At 42.7% G+C, this 23,762-nt stretch overlaps 1 protein-coding gene across 1 annotated transcript; it reads left to right on the top strand.

The window, feature by feature from the left end:
- Positions 1 to 432: 432 nt before the first annotated feature.
- LOC108934837 (synaptophysin-like) lies at positions 433 to 23,399 on the top strand. Its single transcript, XM_018752987.2, has 7 exons — positions 433 to 525; positions 3,762 to 3,827; positions 19,959 to 20,083; positions 20,171 to 20,369; positions 20,584 to 20,775; positions 21,461 to 21,796; positions 22,376 to 23,399. Exons 1-6 carry the CDS (start codon positions 508 to 510, stop codon positions 21,764 to 21,766), a joined length of 906 nt encoding a protein of 301 aa, XP_018608503.1. The 5' UTR covers positions 433 to 507; the 3' UTR covers positions 21,767 to 21,796; positions 22,376 to 23,399.
- Positions 23,400 to 23,762: the final 363 nt, after the last annotated feature.

Below are 23,762 nucleotides of genomic sequence, written 5' to 3'. Positions count from 1 at the left end.
ACTGTGCGCTGAAGGGGGGCCCACTTCTGGCTGCATCATAACCTGTTTTCACCAGAAAGGCACTTAGAAAAAAAAAAATGCAGGGTATAAAAATCCCAAACTTGGTTATATGTAATCATAGTAATCAATACTTATGGATACTAGACCTAATCAATACCAAAAAGTATGGCATTGATTACTTTGGAATTGATCTGGCCCTTTGCAAAGCACCCCTTGCTGGCCAGGAACTCCCTATCTGGAATTTTCTTCGTCGTGTTGCCCCCAGGGCTCCACAACAACCATGTTCCTTACTGTCTCTGTTGTCATGACATTTCTGTGCTGCACGTTCCGGAAGCGCGAGCGCGTTCGGCTCCAAGCGCCGTCTCTTTCGTCGCGAACGCCCTCGAACAGCTCGTGACGCAACATCGCTCTTACCGGCTGCGTATGCCACCCCCCGCAGGCTCTTCCGGACACGGTCCTACCTCCCTCCACTCTGCCGATCGTCTTATCTCCGAGCGGGCGGCGAAGATGGATATTGTAAACCAGGTATGGCTCTGATAAAATCGCAATACGGATATTTATTTTATGTGGGGTGGTGTTATCATCTACAGCTTAATAGATATATTTCGCTGGGCACGATGTTTGCTTCATTATAACCGTGGGCTAATTCATGAAACATACTACTAAATATTAAGTCTTATATGTGATGAAAATGTAGCTTTGCATGGTGAAAACAGACGCGGTGGTCTGAACTGGCAGTTATGCTATTTTTATCCTAGTAAAATTCCTAACAGACAGGATACCATTTTTGCTCGGTACAGAGAAAACGGAGAAAGAGAGAGCACAGCAGCGTCGCATTTATAATATCAGTTATGACGGTAACGCGATAGGCCATAAATATATCCTGCAATCTACATCATCATGAGAGATGATAAAATTAATTTAAAAAAAGGCATAAAAACAATGTCAATGGGCCAGCATTTAAGCTCGCGTTTCACGATTCCTTTAAAAACACCAGCCAGGTACTCGCCTGTCCTGGGTACTATTTATGTTTATTAATCGCAGTGTTTATATTTATGAATAGTAATATATATAGTTCGCCTGGATTGTTTATGATTATTATTATTATTATTATTATTCTCAGCATGAGGATGGGAGGTGTATTCCTGGATTGATGCTGCGCTGAATAGCTCTGTTGATAATACCCTCCTTCATCATGTTGCCTCTGGTTACCGAATAATAATAATAATGCAGATGTTATACACCGATGTTGGGTTATGTATCGTGTACGTGTACTCGAACGTGTACGTGTGTGTGTGTTCGCGCAATGGGCTGGGTGAGAAGGGTGGGGGGTCGCACTGTGTTTTCTTTCCGAAATGACGGCTGGGGGGCTCTCAGATTCAGGGCGTTCCTCCGGGCTCTCCGTGTGTCACCGCGCCGCGCCGCACCGCACCTCGGCACGTGACAAAGCTTCGTCGTCGTACTCAAAAAACACACATCGCACTAACGAGCGCGCGCGCATATGAATATGCACACGTACACGTAGCAGTAGCTGCACGTCTGAGCGGCGCTGCACGTGCGCAGAGCGAAAAGGGGCGCGCGGGTTTTTGCAGGAGCATCACACACCTGTGTCTGTGCGACCTGCCTGGTTTATCGGATGGGCGTTCGAAGCATTTAAATAAGCCGACTCGGCCCGGCGTACGTCTTATAATTATGTTCGAATGGAAGGACTGATAAAGCGCAGCTCAGCGCTCGGGTTTATTCCGAGTTACTGTCACTTTAAATGACTCAGCCTGTCAGACGGAGTTGCATCGGTGTGATTCAGCCGTCCGACCGGAGTCGCGCTGCGCTCCACTAGGCGCTGTGAGCGGCTCGCTAGCGCGTTACGCTCCGTACTCGGACCCTTTTCAGTTTCTCTGACTCTCCTACAGCAGTCAGTGCTAGGAGGAGACAGAGACGGAGGCGGGGCGGCAGCCACTCTGAAGGTTGTGGGTTTGACTCCCCCTCCCCCTGTGGTATCCTATCCTAACCCTCCTCCTCGACCGAGGTACTAAGTTACCCTGAATTGGTACGCTGAGATTGAATCATTCATACCCTGCTGTACAAACTGGAGTAAATCAGTGTAGAGAGTTCATTATGTGCGATTTGCCAAAGGCGCCAGCTAAATAAAGCGAGGACGTCCTCGTTTTAGTTTAATTTCAAGTTTTTAACCATCATCTGCCCAACTGTCTGAACTCAGCCACCTCATATTACATGAGAAACTGTCAGTGGATATTGCAATTCTAGCTGAAAAAACGTCTTGCAATTTTATGCCCGCAACGAAGAAAATAAATACAACGATCAAATATATCATGAATGTTCTTATTAATTTATTTTCATTGTTCAGTAATGAATTGTGCTGCAATATTTTAGCTAGTCACAGTATAATTTTTTACTGTAATATAAATTATGTACTGTAAAAAGTACAAATGAAATATTGTTTGCCCTATGCATGCTGTATTGTCATTAAAATATACAGTATGTATGTTCCAAAGCTTTACTGTACTTCTGTTGAATCATTTTCTGAGATTAAATGGGAAATCATTCATGTACAAAATCCAGTGTATCATTACAGGATACTTTGATGTGACAAAGGAAAAAAACGACTATCAAAAAACCAACCCAAACCATTTATTTAGCAGATGCTTTTCTCCAAAGTGACTTACAATGGATACTATGTAGTGTTACCAGCCCACACACCTTATTCCCCAAGGTTACTTACACTGCCTGATACACTACATACACTGGGTCACTCATCCATACATCAGTGGAACATACACACTCTCTCTCTCTGTCACTCACACACTATGGGTGAACCTGAACAGCATGTCTTTGGACTGTGGGAGGAAACCAGAGCACCCAGAGGAAACCCCCACAGACATGGGGAGAACATGCAAACTCCACACAGACTGAGTGGGGAGCAAACCCACATTCTCTTGCACCACCCAGGTGCTGTGAGACACCAGTGCTACTTGCTGTGCCACCGTTTGCAATGCTTTGTATTTTGCAAAGAGTTCTTGTCAAAAATGCTGTGTAGCTACAGGTATTTTAATTAAAAATTATTAATTTGCTTAATGCTTACTTCTAATTAAGATTAGCAGTTAAAATTCGGTGAAATGTTCATAACGTAAAAGAAGAAGTATCTTTTGTAATCTCTTTTGTCTGGAAGCATTGTCCGTTTGACAGGATTGTATTATATTCAGTGTTATTTTGACACAGCAATGATTATGTTTTCTCACAATCCATGAGAATATTTGTAATCTCCTGCTGTGACGACCCTTCCATTGTCTGTCAGTCTTTTTGGATAGAGTGTGTTAAAATTTCATGAAACATGGGCTTTGGAAACGAAAATGAGCAGTTCAGCCTTTTGCACGCTGAAATAATTGAGTCCAACCAACAACAGTTATAAAACCTATAATACAAATTACTTATTGTTAAGTCGAGCTTTCAAATACTACAAATAATAAGAGCAATCCAATACTTTTTTGAAAAGAAATGTGTTTAATAGGGCCTCCAGGGATGGGTATTTTGACATTGAGAGAAATTATGCTGATATTGTGACCGTTTATGATCATATTAAACTTTGTTTTTACTCAAATTTGTATGAGCTACAAATGTAAAAGTTACAGTATGAACATCTTATTACGGCTGTAACATGTAACTTAATGCTGCAACTTCTACATTAAGCCTTTTATCATATGTAACTTCATATTAAGCCTAATTATTCATTTTTGTGTTGACAGTTGGTTGCCACTGGCCAGTTTAGAATTCTCAAGGTTCCTCTGGGCTTCATAAAGATTCTGGAATGGGTAAGTCCTCGTGTCACAGAGGGGATGGGTTTGAGGATGCTTCAAGTGTGCAAGATCTACTGAACTTCCAGTAGGCCTAGTTAACAAAGTCAGAAACTGTTACACACCTTTAGTGTAATTATTCATACCCCACATATTAATATTTTGCAGAGTCACCTTTCGATAGAATATCATGCAGAGCTGTCAGTCTGTTAGGGAAGGTTTTTTTCCAGCTTTGTACACTGGATAAGAATGAGATTCACCCACTGCTCTAGTAAGACTTGCTCCAACTCATTCAGTTTTCTTGGACAGCACTGCTTCACTGCAGTATTGGAATTATGCCACCGATTCTTGATGGAGTTGAGGTCAGGACATCGGGCCACACAAGGACGTTAACCTTTTTATTCTGGAGCTGTTCTAACGTTGCTTTGGCCCTGTGCTTTTGATCACTGTCTTGCTGAAAGGTGAATTCTAGCAGACTGAAACAGGTTCCCTTGCAGCAGATCTCTGTACATTACTACACTCCTTTTTAATCTTCAGTCTCTTTCACTTATGATGAAAAGCAGCTGCACAACATGATGCTGTTGCCACCATTCGTCGCTGCAGGGGTTGTCTTTCTCGCGGAATGAGCATTGTTACGTTTATGCGGAAGACATTTTAATCCTCATTTCAGCTGGGGACAGGACCCGTTTAAAAATTTTAGCTGTATCATTATGGAGCTGTCTGGTAAATTACAGAATGGCCAGATGTTGCATATTGAGCAACAGCCTATTTCTTGCCCCTCAGAGGGTAACAGCAATTACAGATCTACAACTGGTGGCTTTGTACAAGTCCAAAGGCTCCCACAGATCTCAACAATAATTCTATTATCAGGCCCACTAGTTCTGGAATTTCTCAAAAGACAAATATGGCCTACACTGAAATGTCATGAGGGATTTCAGATACATGAAGGAAGCTAAATGAAAGCACAGTTTTGCATTCTTCAGTATCAGATTTTGTCTTACACTGTATATGTGAATATAATTTTTAAGCATGCTATTTTGCATACTTAGATGTTCTTTGAAATTAGATATTCTTAAATTTTCAATCTGCGCTATTTCACTCTGACAGCATTAGTTACAGTACAATGTTAATAGTACTACATAAGAAATAGCAATGCTAATATTTTTACTCATATGGGGATGGTAAAGCTAGGCTGACAGTGTAGTGAGGTGGTGTGTTTTCATTTGTTTAATCTACTTCACTGTGCAAGGCATCACTTACTTTGAAATAGTGTAATACAATGGTACTGTAAGCAGAACATTGTACACTGGTGGAATATAGAGCCAGGTTAATAATGTAAGAAACTTGTACCATCACACACACACACACACACACACACACACTGAAACCGCTTGTGCCAAGCGGGGTCGCAGCAAACCAGAGCCTAACCCGGCAACACAGGGGGCAAGGCTGCAGGGGGAGGGGACACACCCAGGACGGGACACCAGCCCGTCGCAAGGCACCCCAAGCGGGACTTGAAACCCAGACTCACCGGAGAGCAGAACCTGGTCAAACCTGCTGCTCCGCTGCTCCGCCACGTCCCCCCCGACCTTAAAACAGTAAAAAAAAAAACACTTTCAGACCAACATTTAAACTTAGAATTCATCTTTTGTTCATATTATGTGTTACTTTTAATTGTTTCAAGAAACAATTGCTATCATATTGTCCTGCCACTTTAAAGCATCATAGATCTTTTGCAGATTGAAATTCAAAATGGAGTTCCAAAGTCAGCAAATAATCAGTTTGATAGTTTCATATTCCTCAGCTATTCCTACAGTTTAGCAAATAAATGTCTGTGTCAATAAACAACCTAACATTATTCCCCACATAATAAATTTGATTGTCTCTGACTGATTTTTTTATACAGGCATTCAACTTACGCATTTGGGAACTAGAAAAATTGGATGCCCCTCTTTCTATCAGCATTTCTATATACTCTATTTATTTAGATTACATAAGTAGAAAAAGAGATGAGTCTTTCAATGAAGGCCATGACCCATCGGGGGAGCAGAGATTGGAGGCAATGGTCCTGTCGAGATGCTATGAAATAAGGATTCCGGGGTCTGCAGGGTATTGCAAGCATTTTGATTTATATAAGAACAGCACATTTGGTGGAACATCAGTGTTGTGAACCAGATGTGACCCAGATGTTTACCTCAGTGCACAGCTCAAGGAAAAGGAACAGTCGACAAATCTAAAAGCCGGCATTTTTTGTTTAAATTTGAAATATGTACGTATAATTAAAAAGACAAGAAAAAGAACTAAGCATTTGTTTTATTTGTTTTGGTTGGTTTTCTTGAAATTTCAATATTATTTCTCACTGCTCTGCATTACATTTTACAATTATTCATATGTTTGGCACTTTTTTGTAAAGTGACTTACAGTGTTAAGGTACCTACAACTTCCCCATTTATACAGCTGGGAAATTTTTACTGGAACATCTTAGGGTAAGTACCTTGCTCAAGGGTACTGTACCTGCAGGTGAGAGTTGAATTGCCAGCTTTCAGATCTAAAAGCAGCAGCTCTAACCAGTACCCTATCAGATGCTCCTAAAACAACAGTTTCAGGATTATTTTTTGTCTCCTTTGATATTCAGATGCCAGACTAACCTGCAGTTTTGGTAATTATATATCCCTTGTACATTAATAATAGAACTACAGGATAACACTATTTATCATTAAATGTATTAGTGACCACTAAAGTGCTGCCTTTTTTCATAAAAAATTATGAATACAAGCTGGATCCTAACCTGACTTCACATTTATGAATTTGCATGGTGGGTCATATTTTTTCATTGATTTCCTGCAAGACAGTCCACTGTACCACCTTGTGTGGGCATGTTTCCCTCTTAGTTCAGTACTGCACACACTGCTACCCCTAAGCTCAGCTTGTGCAAATTAATATTTGGCTTAACCTGAATTATCTAAAAATAAATGAAACACTTGAAATCACTTTATTGTTGAGAACATTAAACCAGCAACCACATGGGTCATATTTGTCCTCTGCCTGTTGAGCTTATTTGCTGCACTCAGTTTATTCTTTTAGCAGACATTTTCCTCCAAAGTGATGTACATCTCAAAGTTAAAAACAACTTACTCAGAAATGCGAAATGGTCATCTATAGCTTTTCCCATTTGTTAACAAGAAATACGAAATATGTGCACAATATTGGAGCCTATTAGTTTCCTTCTTTGCCATTTCTACTTGGATGACTGACCACAATTTGCAATATAGTCTCTCTAAGACTGAGATCCTTCACCTCCCAGCCGTCTATTGGGAGCACTTTCTCTAACTAGACACAGTCATATCATCCTCTTCATCAGTCAAAAGCCTGTGAGTAACGATCGACCCAAGTCTCTGCTTCTTCCAACACGTTAAAGTCATAATTTGATCCAGCAGATACCTCCTTTATAACACCTGCAGGATTTGCCCTTATCTCACAACAAACTACGCAGCTTCTGGTCCAGCTCATAGTGACATCCCATCTGGATGACTGTAGCTCCCTCCTGTCTAGTCTTCCAATTTTTACCATCAGACCTCCCTAGTTGATCCAGAATGCTGCTGCATGAGTTATGTTAGACCTGCCATTCCCATCTATCTCTCCTCCTCATCTCTCTCCACTGGCTGACCGTAGCTGCTTGGTATCAAGTTGAAGACTCTCGTTACGGACTACATGATGGTCAAAGGATCTGTACCCTGGTAGTTATAGGGGCTGATTATTCCCTACAACCTCAGCAAGATTGCTGTGCTCCTCCACCTCAGGCTGTTTCATGGACTCACACTCAAAAAAGTCCAAAATAAGAAGTCTATAGGTTCTCAGTTCCTTCTGATGTAGAGGAATGAGCGCCAGCATTCAGCATTTAAGAAGGTCCTCAAAAACAATCTCTTTCAGACTCAAATTTATAGAAATTTGCATCACATTATTACAATCACCATTGTATATTTCCTTTCAGATTCAATTTTACATGCGACTACTTGTGTTATGCATGCCAGCACAAACTGGTTTTAGATAAACTTACTGTGCTTTGACAATCACATGTCTGGTCTTTCCTTGCTGTAAAATATATTTTTATTTAAGTTGTAGGTTGCTTTGCAGGACAGCATCTGCTAAATGAATAAATTTAAAAATGGTACAATAGTAATCAAATAAAGCGACAAAATGAGACGGGGGTTCGTTTTGGTTTCACACTATTAACTGCTTGAAAAAAATAAACACAATACACTATTAAAATAGCAATAGGTTAAATATTTAATTATTGCTCAATTTTTGGAGATATGTGTCTACTTTCAATGTTAAAATTCTCAAATGCTTAAAAGGTATATTGAAAGACCCTGTATTTTCTATTTTCCTAGACTTGTTTGACTTGCATTCAGGTTGTATTTTTTATTTTGCAGATTGTTGAGCTGTGAATATGCATTTACTATTTATTACTTTCACATGTCCATTAAAAAACTGGATTAAGATGGTATTGTATTAAACATGTAGTTTAATTTGATTGATAGATACATTGTTACATGTATTAAACATAAACATTGGAGAGGAAAACAGTACAATTCTTAAGATAAGGGCTTCAGTGCTATATTTTGCTCTGTTGATAACGTGCTGCATCCACCTGTGTGTGGTTGTTTTGGAAGGCAAGGATGTTTGTGGCTAGGATCTATGACTCATACAGGAGTTGGGTACGCTGAAGAGCACCGAGCTGCCAAGGTTGAGTCTTAACAGATGGCAGTGCCATCAGTGAGACATGAAGACCCACACAACAGCGCACCAACCTTTCCTTTCCTATGCAAAAGGCGTTTACATTAGAATAACAAGGCAGGTCATGAGTCACTGATGCAAACTGTTTGGTTATCTTTATCTTCTAACTCCAGAGACCTGTCTCTCTCTCACTTCACACTGCTCTACATTCCTCCCTGTGATTTGTGCTCTGTTCTTCAGCCTCCTTATTCTTTCTCCACTCTTCAGGCTTTGCTATTGGCTATTGGAGCCAAACTGACTATCATTTTTATGACAATTACAGCTATAGAGTCATTACAATCTTTGCAGAGTTAGATTTATGCTCTTGTCACCCTTTAATATGACTTCTATTATATAAATATTATCACCTTGTACTATAGCTAATTTTACACTCCTATAGGAGACATTTAGTCCATGAATTCACAGCATACTATTTCTCACACATTGTCTGAACCGCTTGTCCCATACGGGGGTCACAGGGAGCCGGAACTTAACCCGGCAACACAGGGTGTAAGGCTGGAGGGGGAGGGGACACACCCAGGACAGGACGCCAGTTTGTCACAAGACACCCCAAGCAGGACTCGAACCCCAGACCCACCAGAGAGCAGGACCCAGTCCAACCCACTGCACCACCGCACCCCCTACTAGTTCTCATATACTCATTATTTTTTTAAATAAATGCATTAATTTTCCTTAGTGAGCAGTGGGCAGTAGTGAAGAGTAGTTCTTGTCTGCCATAAAAAGTCCATCCATCCATCCATCCATCCTCAGAGCTGCTTGTTCCATACGGGGTCGCGGGGAACCGGAGCCTACCCGGTAACACAGGGCGTAAGGCCAGAGGGGGAGGGGACACACCCAGGACGGGATGCCGGGCCGTTGCAGGGCACCCCAAGCGGGACTCGAACCCCAGACCCACCGGAGAGCAGGACTGCGGTCCAACCCACTCCGCCACCGCCCATAAAAAGTCAAGTTATTTATATATGTAATTATGTACCTTGAGAATAGTAACCCGTAATGCATTCCAAAATATTTTCACATGGAAAACAAAGCCAGGCTTTAGTTTATAATATGTTGGAGATGTGTTAGATGTTATATTCATTATACTGTAAAGTAATAACAGTGAGAGCAACCTAATTACAGTAGTATGTGGTAATGATTCAGAATTCTCTTAAATATCATTTCACAATGGTCCCCGTAAATCTATTTTTAAACTTTGTTAAGCATGTTTATATTTTATATTATACATTTCAATACCTCTGTGGGAGCCAGTTACCTGTGTCATTTCAGTTGGTATTCTTGCTGGTAAAATTACTGAAACTTCATTCACACTAATCCTCAAGTCCAGATCTGTGCTACTAAATCTAAAACTGAGATCTGCCAGTATTTGAAAGACAAGATTTTAAACTTGTCACAATAGATTTGAGAAGGAATTTTACTTTCTGTATTTGACTCTGAGATTTATTCAATCCATTGAGCAAACATTTTTGAGAATTAAAAGACGTGATAATAAAAATTATATAGTCTGTCAAACTTTGTAGGATTGCATAATCATAGTTAATAATATTACTGTTGATCTCATATACATACTTTGGGAAGTGCACAACTCAAAATATGATTCATAAGTCTGTGTCAGACGCAACCATCAATGAAATGGTATATATTAAATTAATGCTTGCATAAATGGCTGTTTTCCAAGATTCAGTATAATATGTTCAAATTAAAAATCCTATGCAATGCTCCAGCTCACCTTAAGTGAATGGCAACATAAATCCGTAATCTTAAAAGCCTACATTTCAAGACAGGAAGTACAAAGAAATTCTTTTTTCCATATCCATGACAAGTGTAGAAGAGAGTGTTAAAAACACCTACAGTTTATTATGTAATTCACTGGTGACTTGACTGTAAACTGAGAAGAGTTGCTTTTAGTGTGGAAATTATACTTCTTCTTCAGTCAGTTTCTCCACTTATTGTCTAGACAAATAACGCAATGTAACAGATTTTATTATGTCAATGTTTCTTGCATTTTCCATTCAGTTTGGTTAGATTAAGCATACTTTTTGGCATTAGTTCATACTATATGTCAGTTTTTACAAAAATATTCCTGTCATGGGTGGAGGAGTTTGGGAGAGTGAAGGACTCAGGTGCAGGCTCGTTATGTTCACCAGCAAAGGGGACAGGGAAGTGTGTAGTCGAGGTCCAGGTGAGGGTCGGTTGAACGTCAGTCATCTTCTAAGGGGAAAAAACAGGCTCAGAGTCAAGAAGGTACAAGTGTGAGGTCAAACCAGGGAACACAGCGACAAAGAGGCATGGAAACCAAAGAAGCACAGAGCGTTTCGGTGACTCAGAAATGAGGATCCGCCTCAGGGGAGCTGTCGGGTCTTCCCTTTATACGTTGTTCCTTCGATTTGGCACAGGTGTTGTCAATGTGCTGATGGAGGGGGCGTGACAGTACCCTCCCCACAGGCAGCCCCAGTTGCTCTACGCCACAAAGGGGGGCAGCCCTGGGGGTGAGGTGCCAGCTGGTACGGGTGGTCCCTGTGGAAGTCAGCAACCAGTGAAGGGTCCAGGATGTCACCCATGATTGCTCCTCTGGTCCGTAGCCCTCCCAGTCAACGAGGTAATGCAGCCACCCGTTCTGCTGCCGAGAATCCAACAATGCCCAGATGGTGTAGGCGGGCCCGCTGTCTACCTGCGCCAGCGGAGGAGGCATATCGGCGCTTGCAGGCTGGAGCATAGAGGTTCCGTATGGCTTCAACAGAGAGATGTGAAAGGTTGGGTACACGTGCATTCATGGAGGCAGCTGGGGCTGGTACATAACCAGAGTCATCCGGTGGAGTACCTCGTAGAGATCGATGTACCAAGGGCTGAGCTTCTTCAAGGGCAACTGCAACTTTAAGGCCCGGGTGGAGAGCCAAACCTCTTGTCCAGGCATGAATGACAGAGTTTGTCGGTGACGGTCTGCCTGCTGTTTGTATCTCTCTGTGCTCTCTTGGAGGTGTATCTGGATGAGACACCATGTCTTGCTACTGTTCTGGAACCAGTCATCCACAGCTGGTATTTGGCTAGAAGGGGTGTGCCAGGGAAAGAAGACATGTTGATAGCCCAATACACACTGAAATGGCAACAAGCCCATGGAGGTGTGAGAAAGAGCATTGTGGAAATACTCCGCCCAGGGCAGGAACCAGGCCCACTGATGTTGCCTGTGAGTACAATAGGTCTGGAGATACCTGGAGATGTCCTGCTTGAGCATTCCACCTTCCCATTGGCTAGTTACCCAGACGTCAGGCTCACTTTGACCTGCAACCTGTCCCAGAAGGTCTTCCATAGCAGGGAAGAAAACTGGGGCCCTCTGTCTGACACAGTGTCTTCTGAGAGTCCAAACAGCCAGAACACCTGTTGAAACAACGCTTCTGCCATTTCCAAGGCAGTTGGTAGCTTGGGGAGCATGATCAGGTGACAGAACTTGGAGAAACAATCCACCAAGGTAAGTATCATGGTATTACCCTTGAACGGAGGTAAATCATCTAGGATATCTACTGCCACATGGAACCAAGGATGGGAAGGGATAGGAAATGTCTCCAACTTACTGGCAGGCTTTAACGTCGGGGTCCGGGTTTGAGAGCATATGGTGCAGACTTCAACATACTCCTGGACGTCGTTGGCCATGGAAGGCCACCAAAATCACCCCTGCAGGAGGGATAGGGTCCTCTGGATGCCCAGGTGTCCAGCTGCTGGCGCATCGTGGGCCCAACTAAGGAGGGAGGCACACATGTTCATTGGCACGTACTCCTTGCCCACAGGGCCTGCTTCAGCTGCTTGGGCTTCCCATAGCTCACAGAACAACTGCCATTGGACGGGGATGACCACGCATTGCTCGGGCAGAATCCGTTCTGGGTTCTCGGATATGGGTTCAGGGTCCTGTATGCAGGACAGGGCGTTCTCCTTTGTGTTCTTAGACCCGGCCCAGTAGGATACGGTAAACTGAAATCGAGTAAAGAATAGTACCCATATGGGCTTGGCAAGGGTTCAGTCTGCAGGCTTTTTGCAGGTACTCAAAGTTCCGGTGGTCGGTTAGCACCAGGAAGGGATGTGCAGTGCCCTCTGGCAAGTGCGTCCACTCCTCCAGCGCCAACTTAATGGCCAACAGCTCCCGGTTTGATGTCATAGTTGTGCTACGCTGGTGAAAGCTTGCGGGAGAAATATGCGCAGGGGTAGAGTTTTGGCGGGGTTCCCTGCCATTGGGATAGAACTGCTCCAACCCCAACGAGTGAGGCATCCACCTCAACCACGAATGGTAAGGAGGGGTCAGGGTGTTTTAGCACTGGGACCGTGGCGAACTTGGCCTGGAGGTCTCGGAAGGCATGGTCGGCAGCGTTGGTCCAGTTCAATTGGGGTCCCCTGCTTACGGTGAGGGCTGTGAGAGGGGCGGCAATCGTACTAAAGCCACTGATGAACCGACAGTAGAAATGAGCAAAACCCAGGAACCTCGAAATTGATTTCACGGTGGGGGGCCTGGGCCAGTCTAATACTGTGCAGACCTTTTCGGGGTCCATAGCTACGCCCTCCTTGCCAATAATGTAGCCCAAGAAAGACACCTGAGGCTGGTGGAATTGACATTTTTCCCCCTTGACAAAGAGCCAGTTCTGATATAGCCGTTGCAATGCCGTCCTCAACTATTGCACATACCGTTCCTTGGTCCAGGATAAGTTTAAGATGTCATCAAGATATACTAATAGGCGCACTCGTTGGCCAGGTCCCTGAGCATACGGTTTACAAACACCTGGAAAACAGAGGGAGCATTGGACAGACTGAATGGCATGACCAGATATTTCTAGTAGCCCAGGGAGGTGCTGAACACAGTCTTCCACTCGTCCCCCTTCCTAATGCGAAAAAGGTTGTAAGCACTGCTAAGATCCAACTTCGTGAAAATAGTGGCTCCATTGACCCTTTCAAGAGCGGAGGTGATCAAAGGAAGTGGGTGTGGGTACCGAACCATGATGGCACTCAGGCCTCTATAGTCAATGCAGAGACGTAATCCCCCATCTTTCTTTCCAAAAAAGAAGAAACTGGTAGAAGCAGGGGACGTGGATGGCCTGATGATCCCCACGCTTGGCGCCTTGGTTATGTAATACCTCATGGCCCTGTGCTCTGGGAGTGACAGGGGGTAAACACAGCCATGGGGTGGCATGGTCCCGGGCAAGAGGTATCTTGCACAGTCTTAAGGCCGGTGCGGGGGGAGCTCAACCATGCGAGCCTTACTGAAGACCTCTTGAAGATCCTCATATGCCTGGGAAGCCCCCTCAATGCCCTCTACTGTGGTGGCCTGACAAGGAAGGTCTAAACAACAACGCTTGCATTGTGTTCCCCAGAACACAAGTTTTCCAGTGCTCAATTTAAACACCGGGTCATGCCACACTAACCATGTGAAACCCAGTGTCACCGGTATGTCCGGGGTGCAAATGAGGAAAAACACTAAGTCTTCCTGATGGAATGCCCCAGCCGTTACACGGAGAGTCCTGGTGCATGAATCCACAACGCCCATCCAGCGTACTAACCCTTAACGTCAAGTCACAATCCCTTCCCAGGATATCATTAGCCCATGCAAATCCTGCGTCCATAAAACACCCGGCTGCCCCTGAATCAACTACATCACAAATATTAATCTGGTTTTCCAGCCACTCTATGGTCACTGGCACAGTAAGTTGTCGGGTGTGTGAGAGGAGACTGACCTGTTTGTCCAGAAGGGTCCCACGTGGGGGCCGCAGTGAGCATGAAGCACGGAGGTGGCCAGGGGCGCCGCAGTAAAGGCACAAATGGCATTGAAGGCAGCGCCACCTCTCCTTGGGGTTTAGCCAGCTCTGCCTAACTTGCATGGACTCAGGGATTTTCTCTGGGAGAGCAGCCACTGATGCCGCACACTTGCACCGCAAGGTTCTCTTGCGGGCGAGGTTCACTATTGCCATGGTGGTTTCAACAACATGGTCGAAATCCTCCTCCTCCCCACTATAAGCGAGCTCTGCTTAGAGGCAGAATTAGAGCCTGTTCCAGAAACACATCAGGATTGAGACAGTATCCCAGCCACTTCCTTCTGCCAGCGTCCGAAACTCCAGTGCATAGTCTGCCACCGGGCGTATGCCCTGCCGAATCCGCAGAAGATGGTCGCTGGTGGCTTGGGCGGCAAGAGGCATTGTCAAAGACCGCCTTGAATTCCTTGCGGAATATGGCGTAGGTTATCTTTGTCGGGGTGCGCCAGCCCACTGTTGCCCAGCGCCGCGCTGGGCCGGTCAGCAGCGCCACCAGGTAAGCAATTTTAGCTTCATCTGACCAGTAGATTTGGGGAGCGCTAGAAAAAAACCAGCTCACACTGCATGAGAAACCCTTGACAATTATCCAGTGAATCATCATACTGTTCGGGGGTGGCCAGGCGTGGAATGGTTGCCGGGACAGCTGGAGGTAGTGTTGTCTGGCTTTCCGTGGGCCGGGTGTCTGTGGGACCCTTCATAATTGAAATGAGACCGTGGGACTGAAGGGCGAAGATCACACCGTAAAGCGTCGACTCGAACCTTTGCAGGGTTTGCTCGTGTGTTCCTAGGATGGCGGATCCTTCTGTCACGGTCAGGGGGGTTCGGGAAAGTGAAAGACTCAGGTGCAGGCTCATTATGTTCACCAGCAAAGGAAACAGGCAAGTGTGTAGTCAAGGTCCAGGCAAGGGTCAGTTGAGCATCAGTCGTCTTCCAAGGGGAAGAAACAGGTTCAGGGTCACAAAGGTATAAGCGTGAGGTCAAACCAGGGAACACAGCGACAAAGGGGCATGGAACCCAAAGAAGCACGGAGCATTGCAGTGATTTAGAAATGATTCCACATTCTTGAAATTAGCAATGTTTGGCAAATTTTTGCTTGGGGTTCCAAGCACCAAATATTTCAGTACCTCATAGGATCTGATGCTTTCCAGAATGTTTTGGTACTTTCTAGAGTGTTCTGGTGCCTTCAAGAATCTTCCAATGGCTGTAAAGTACCAAACTAAAACTGACAGTCTAGAAGAACTAGTGGTATTTTTGTAATTGGTAAACTTTAACTAATCATGATCAATGCAAAATTCAACATAACAAAGAACTTTGAAAAATTTTGTTGCGTTGTGTTTTATGCCTTAAACTGTGATATAGCTCTGCTGATATGTAAAGCATTTTTGCCATGTAACATATCTTTAAGCAGGTAGAGAGCTTTAATTAACCCGTCGAACATGGAGGGAGCATGGAGACTTTGCACAGGCTGAGCTGGATCTGAACCCACATCCAAACCTACAGCCCAAGAACTGTGAAGCACCAGCCCTACTAGGGATTCAGCCTTCAGCATAAACAAACATGTTGATTACTGAAATAAACTTGCAGTTAAAACGTAAAGTACTCACAAGTTTAACCAGCATTAAGGGACCATCGTTCCACTGAAAATCAAATCCGAGCTTTGCATCATGCTCCTCGCAGAAGCATATGATTACGTCTGTAACTACTCTGGCACCCTCTTTCATGTACCTAAAAGTGGTGTTTCTTGTTGCAATTTCCATATCAGTCTTTTCCTTCATACTCTGTTACATCTCTGATATCAGTCTTTGTTATCACTAGGGTTAGACACAGAATTGATGGAATACTATTGTAATTTTTAACATACTGGCAAAGTTCTGGATATTGCTTTCAAAAACCAATTCACTGTTTCATAATTCATTCATATTAGCATATTCCATATTCATTCATAAGTTTCAATCTAAATTTCATCACACATATTTAAAATGTTACACTTTTGATACCAGTAACTTCAGCGTCTCTATTGGATTGTGTTTTTTTTGGATTTTATACCAAACTAATTTCTTCCTCATTCCAGGCCTCTTAAAATACTCACTTAGGGGTACCTGGCTGCACTAGATGCTTATTTCTTCTTAACGAATCTTCACCAGGTCCATCCTCAGTCTACAAAAGGAGATGTGGCTTCAATTACGGTTTGTCATGTGTGGTAACTACTGTACACTGTTGGCAAGTGTCTTCCACCCACAGAAAGCAGCTATTACCAAAGACAGTAGGGAATGTAGATCAAGTACTGTACTGAGTAACCAAGCATGACTCAGAAATATAAATGACATGTAAATGATTTTAAATATGAATTGTTTTTCAATAGCTGAGAAAAGATAAACAAAGTAGATAACTGTGTGTGTGTTTTTCAAGATTCCATATGTCATTAAAGCAATTCCTATACACCAAGTGCAACGATAATAACACTGCCCATGTTTACATTCTGCTGTAAGGCTGCAGGTGAAATCATGGCCTTTTTTATTACTATTATTAAGCTTAATAAAGCTATTATTAAGATTGGAAAGATGAAAATATTTTCATCCAACTTTATACTGGGTGAAAAAGCCAGACCTACTAAATCCAGAATTACAAATATCCATGCACACCAGTGAACATGTTGGGGTTTTTATGTATAAATATTAGAAATATTTGGCAAGCAAAACTATCACATAATTATTGTAACAGAGGAAATCAATATTTTGTTAGTTATATATTGCACTAAAAATGTCATTTGTGTAATGAAAAATATTGATATTTTTCTATTCAAGTTAAAGCTTTTCTTCAAAAACAATGTATTCATTTTTCTTGTTGAGAAATATCTTTTGTCTGTCTATGAAAAACAAGTAATGCACAGTATTTGCAACATGTGAGCAGTACAGCCCAGGGTAGGGTGCAGGATCTTGCTCTCAGTGGTCCATCCCTGCCCTAGTACCCCAGCAGACTGATGAAGACCAGCTGCTGCCGTTTTGGAGGACTTTTTGAGCAGCCGGTCTGGGACATTGAGGGGATCTTTTTTCTGTGGACTGTTTGAAGGTTGTAGGATGACTCCCTTGACTGGACACAGGTTTGGTGTTCTGCGGGTTTTTTCTTATTTATTTTTTTTGTGGTTGGGGCTCTGTCTGCACATTTAAATTTTTTGCAGTTTTTTTTGCCTTTGCTTGTAAATGAAACCCTTTTGTTGGACAAACCTGCTGCCTGGTGTCTGTGATCCTGCACTGTTCTGGTCTCCACCCCACATATGACTGTAATATCTGAAAATAACATCTTGATTATACCCAATATCTATGTTTTTCTGTATTTAATTCTATTGTAAAAAATAGTAGTGTTAGAGGCAGCTGGTGGTGTACTGGTCAGCACTGCTGCCTTTGATGCCAAAGGTCATAGGATCAAATTCCACCTGTAGTTGTAGTACCCTTGACCAAGGAACTTACCCTGAATTGCTCCATTAAAAAAATTACCCAGCTGTAAATGAGTCAATAGTTTGAGGTAGCTTAGCATTGTAAGTTGTTTTTGGGTAAAGTGTCAGCTAAATGTAAGTTATTAATAGTATTAGGTATTTTGGGGACATCTGGCAGTAAATTGCTAAGAGTTGCTGCCTTTGAACCCAAAGGTCACAGGTTTAAATTCCTCCTCCAGCTGTAGTACCCTTGAGCAAAGTACTTATCCTAAATTGCTCCAGTAAAGATACCCAGTGGTATAAATGGGTAAAAAATTGTAAGTCACTCTGGAGAAAAGTGTTAGCTAAATGAATAAACCTAAAGTTGAGAAGGTTTTCTGGTCACTGGAATTTTAAATTTTGTGTGGGTTTATGGAGCCTTACTTTTCACGTTTGGTGGCACCTGGTAGGCTTTTTTTTTCACTTTGGGGTTGTATGCAATTCTCTGTATAGATCAGTGGTCTTAAATGGTCTTTGTCAATCATAGTAAACATGGGCTAACACAAGTAAAACTAAGTTTGCCCATCAGATGCTGTCTTATGGCTGCCCACTTCCTGAACCAGACATACCATTATGTGTGACAGTAAAATCTGTAATTAAAAGTATACATTTTGCATATTTGTGAGTCAATTCCTCCATGCCATGGTGCGCTGTGCGGCTTACGCCTCTCATCCAGTGGTACTTTACTGACATCTGTCCATGCATTTTAATCTTGGCAAGGCTCAAACATGTTTGCTGTCATCACAGTTATTATGCTCCGCAAGCATTTCACGGGTTGAAAATGTGTTCTGCCAAGTCTGTCCACCCCTCCCTACACACAGTACCTCGATGGTGCACTAATTATTATGTGTTAATCCCAGCCCTTTGCCAGAATGAGCTGGGCTGTGGGTTTCTACATCCCCGAATGATAAAAGCATCCAGCTTTTTCACTACGACACCATAGCTTCGTATTTTACCATTATTTTTAGAAAAAAACCTTTTTGTATTACGATTTTTTGTATTTGACAAGTTAATTGTTTTTATTACACTAAATGTGATATTTGTCATGATTTTATGCATTATATATGTATTTTTTCCATGTTAAATCCATTAGATTGGCAGTTTTTTCTAGATTTTGTCAGGAATCAAATTAATGCATGTCTTCTGGTGTCCATACATAGTGTGTAGAAGTCTTTAACTGTACTGTCGATCCAGCAGTACATAGTGACAGATGGCGTAGCTCCTCGCTGAGATTAATAAATGGATTCTCAGTTCAGTCGGATGTGGGCTGCATGAATTAATCTCTGTGAGTAAATCTAACAGATTTATGTGAGTGCAACGGGTTATTGCTTTATGATTTCCCTGCACACGTTGATACGATATAAAAAAGATTTCTAATTCACAGGTACACAATGAATCTTCATTGCTCTTCAACTTTTTTTGTCCTAATTTCATTACAGGTGACTGCATCTGCTACGTTAATGCAACCGTAAATTATTTGATATTATAAAAGCCATTATTTTTTGCGGTCTGCTCTTTCTTCTTCGCCCCTAAACACTACACTGCGAGCTACCCTTTTTATACATTTAACTGTCTTTCGGCTTATTTCGTTGTATTACTCCCTGTTATTTACTGTACTGCATTTAAATAATATTGCTGTATGTTTGTCCGTGTTCCAAAGCTTTCAGATTTTACTGTTGTTCTGTGATTTATTCAGTAAGGAGTAGTATCAGTAGTACCTGCTAGAATCAGTATTGGTCAAAGTGTTGGTAAACATGAAACATGAAATTTACTTGGGTCAACATCTAGTATCCTGTGACACTATAAATTAACGCTGCAAAGACCAAACATTAATTTTTGCATTGTTTGTAGTTTTAAAAGCTGCCACTTGCACTTTCTTGAAACTCTTCGAACCAAAGCATGAGTGGTATTCCTTCGATCTGCATGTGACCCCCCCCCCCCCCCTCCTTTTTTTTAACAATCATTTTTAACATAGTATCTTGTAGAGGTACTGCCTCAGAAACATGATCTCAGAGCACTCAGTTGTTTCGTCCTTCTTCGGTCTTGCCAAAAAAAAAAAAAATAACATGAAATATCTCCTCTAATCTGTCACTGTAGGTGTTTGCCATCTTTGCATTCGCCACGTGTGGCAGCTACTCGGGGATGTTCAAGATGAGCGTGGAGTGTAAAAACAGGACTGAGAGTGACCTGAACATCGAGGTGGAGTTTGAGTACCCATTCAGGTCAGCGGTCCCGTGTGTGTGCTCTCAGACCTAGGCTGCGTGAAGGATGTTCCACAGGTTCCGGTCACTCATTGTGTTCCTTCGCAGGCTCCACCAGGTGTACTTTGATGCCCCGACCTGCAAAAATGGAAAACCAGAGCGTCTCTTCCTCGTGGGCGACTACTCATCCTCAGCGGAGTTCTTTGTCACCATTGGTGTGTTTGCCTTCCTGTACTCCATGGCCGCCCTGGTTGTCTACATCTTCTTCTTTGAGAAGTACCGCGAGAACAACAAGGGACCTTTGATTGTGAGCCCCGTTACCTTTTCTGCGAATTAAACGTTACTTCTTATTTGCCCCGTACAATTAGAGTCACTCTTTGCTCACCTTGTGAGTGGCAGCACGAATTGCATGTGTGCCGGACCGCGCCGGAGCGAGAACGGGTGCGTTTCTGTGTGAAAGCGTGACCCGTGTGCTGCCGTAGGGTCAGTCTGAAGCTCGTGCCGTTTCCCTCGACCCTCAGGACTTTGGAGTGACCTGCGTGTTCACGTTCATGTGGCTGGTGAGCTCAGCCGCCTGGGCCAAGGGCCTCTCTGACGTGAAGACAGCCACTGACCCCGAGCGCATTGTCACCCTCCTCTCTGCCTGTGAGAAGGAGGAGAACCGCTGCCGTGAAGTCCACGACCCTGTGATGTCCGGGCTCAACACCTCTGTCGTGAGTTCTTGTGCTTCGGTTTACCCAGAACGCAGCCTTTTTCCCTGTTCTGTTCCGTGGCCACAAGCCAATTTTGTATGGAGTGATGGCGCAAAATAGGAATATTTTCAGTGTCTTCCTCAACGTACCTCACTATAGTGTTTAGTCTAGTGGCCACTGTTGTATTTTTAGTCTTAAAACAGCTATTCTGATCTTTTAGATTATTGCAATAAACAGACACCTGTTGTAGACACCTGAAAGTGTGTAGCCTCTTTCTACAGCGTCTCACAGCGCCTGGGCTGTTCCAGCGTGGGTTTGAATCCGGCTCAGTCTGTGTGGAGTTTGTATGTTGTCCCTGTGTTTGTGTGGGTTTTGTCCGGGTGCTCTGGTTTCCTCCCACAGTCCAAACACACGAAGTGCACGTGGATCGGTGACTCTAAATTGCCCACAATGTGTGAATGGGTCAGTGCATGTGTTTGTGTGTGGCTACACTGCAATGCACTGGTGTCCCAGCCAGGTTGTATACCCTCTCAGCCTGCTGTCCAGTGATTCTGGGATAGGCTCTGGACCACGGCGACCCTCCTCAGGACAAACAGTTATTGAAACGGGACGGATGTCTCGTTGGCCTATTCCGAAGAATGTGTATTTAGGTTTTGGTGAGAGAGTTAAATGTGAAAGAAACTGAAATTTCACTTTAACTCCACAGGTGTTTGGTTTCCTCAACCTGATCCTATGGGCAGGAAACCTTTGGTTTGTGTTCAAGGAGACGGGCATTATCGCACCCTTCATGCGCCAGCGCCCAGCGCAGGAGAAGCAGCCTGCCCCCGAGTCCTACGGCCAGCAGGCGGGAGGATACGGCCAAGACGGCTATGGCCAGCAGGACCCCTACGCTGGCTCCCAGGGAGGCTACCAGCCCGACTATAGCCAGCAGGGCTACAATCAAGGCGCAGACTACAGCCAGGGAGGCTATGGCCAACAGGGGGCGCCCACCTCCTTTGCCAACCAGATGTGAGCCTGGCAACAGTGCAGTGGCTGGAGGCTGGTGAGTGACATGACAGCTTGCGTACGAGCGCGGCGTAGGGGAGGGATCGGGATCGTATGCTGGCGTAACAGAACCGTTGGACGTAAATTAAAAAATGGCTGCAATCACTGCCTGGGGAGGCTTCAGAGAGACAGTTATGAGGAAAGGACCAGATGTTTTTAGCCATTTTTTATATTTTTAGCACTGTATTACTATGAATTTCTTAGAAATGTTGCACAACAGCTGTCAGATGTTAGTGTGTTTGTAGATCTGTATATGCTAAGAAATGTAATTGCATTAGTAAATAACTACTTTGTGCAATGCACACTAATGCATATATATTATCTGTAGCGTCATCAGAACAATTAAGACGAAATCTAACATCAACATATATTCTGTTATTTAAGGCTTTAAACTTCTGAAAGGTGCTGAATATGAATTTAAAATTGTAGTATCTCTCCCTTTTCTCATCGGCCTCCCTGTTTGGCTGACTAATTGTATTCTCTTCGTTAATCTCTCCTACACACGTTCGATTGCTTTATTAAGTGATCGTTCTCATGCCTTCTGTAGTCATCATTTTACGCCTTTCTCTTTCCACAGAAGGAGCTGACAGTGTGATATGGGGAGTGTGGTGCCTGAACCCTACCCAAAATGCCACGCTCCCCCCATCTGTGTATGTGTGCATCTGTTTATTGACATAACGGGGGGGTGAGGGTTGACCAAACATAGAGATGTGAGAGACAGGGGATGGGGAGAACAAAACAAGATGAGTCCATGTGCTTTGTCCTGCTGTGGTGTATTCACATGAACAATATGATGTGTAAAAAGGTTCATTAAAAACTTGAATATAATACCAAAACATTAAAATATTAAGGATTTAAAAAGTTAAATAGTAGACAATACTGACATAAAAATAACACTGCACCTAAAAGAATGTATTTGTCTGTGCTGTAAAAATTATAGTATACTATATAAAATTTCTCCATACACTAACTAAGTGTATGACAATCATAACTCATTAACATAGTAATATCCGTCAGTTTGTCCTTTGTTTTCTTTATGACTTTCACATATTATCTTGTTTTTGGTTTTTTTTTTTGTATTTTTTAGTTTTTTTTTTATTTCACCGCCTTCATGTGTATAGGGATTGCTTAAAGTGCCAGGGAAAACTGTCAAAGGGAATGAAAAATGCATCTCAAATTGGAACGGGAGGAATGAGTGTAACTGAAGCAGCTGAGAATCAGAAGACAAGGTGTAATTTATGTACCAGTTGATTTTTATTGACTTTGCCTTTATGCCATCAAAAAGCTTCAGATCAAATTAATGTTTATGTTGCAGGCAAACACCAAAAGATCAAATGTACAAAACAGCCTGCAGATACAAAAATAATGGTGAAAACGTCGTAACATCTCACATTTGCTACTGTTGTTGTTTTAGTACTGTAAGATACTATTATGTTTTACAATTATGCTTTTCTTAAAACTGTGTAGTAAACAGTACTACTATGCAGATTTATTCATTTTCTTAATTTTTTTATGTCGTGTTTTTCCTTTTAATAGTGTGAGTACAAGACAAACATTATCAGCGTTATATTCAAAAGGTGTTGCTGACACATGAACACACACACAGATGCACACAGGCAAAATCATAGCTTAAATAAATTTTAAATATAACGACAGTATTTGAACCATGGGTGACCAGCAAAATAATATTTGCATAAAATAATAATTTTCTCATAAAGGAACAGTACACAACTTACTGAAATGATAGGTCATGACTAAAGCATAGTAGGAAATCTGGTCCAATTATTTCAGTTGTTTGACATTCCTAACATAAAATATATTTATGAAGGCATTTAATAAGAGATCCTGTTGTCTATTATTTCAATAGCATGTGTATCATTGCTGTGTGATTCCTTCAAAAAGGAAATACAGCTAGCGCATGCATAGTTAATTGGGATAGATAATTTGTACATAAAAACTTTAAA

Source organism: Scleropages formosus, chromosome 1 (assembly GCF_900964775.1).
Source record: "Scleropages formosus chromosome 1, fSclFor1.1, whole genome shotgun sequence".
NCBI lineage: Eukaryota > Metazoa > Chordata > Actinopteri > Osteoglossiformes > Osteoglossidae > Scleropages > Scleropages formosus.
Note: the sequence above shows the minus strand (reverse complement) of the source record. Positions and strands in the feature narration are given on the sequence as shown.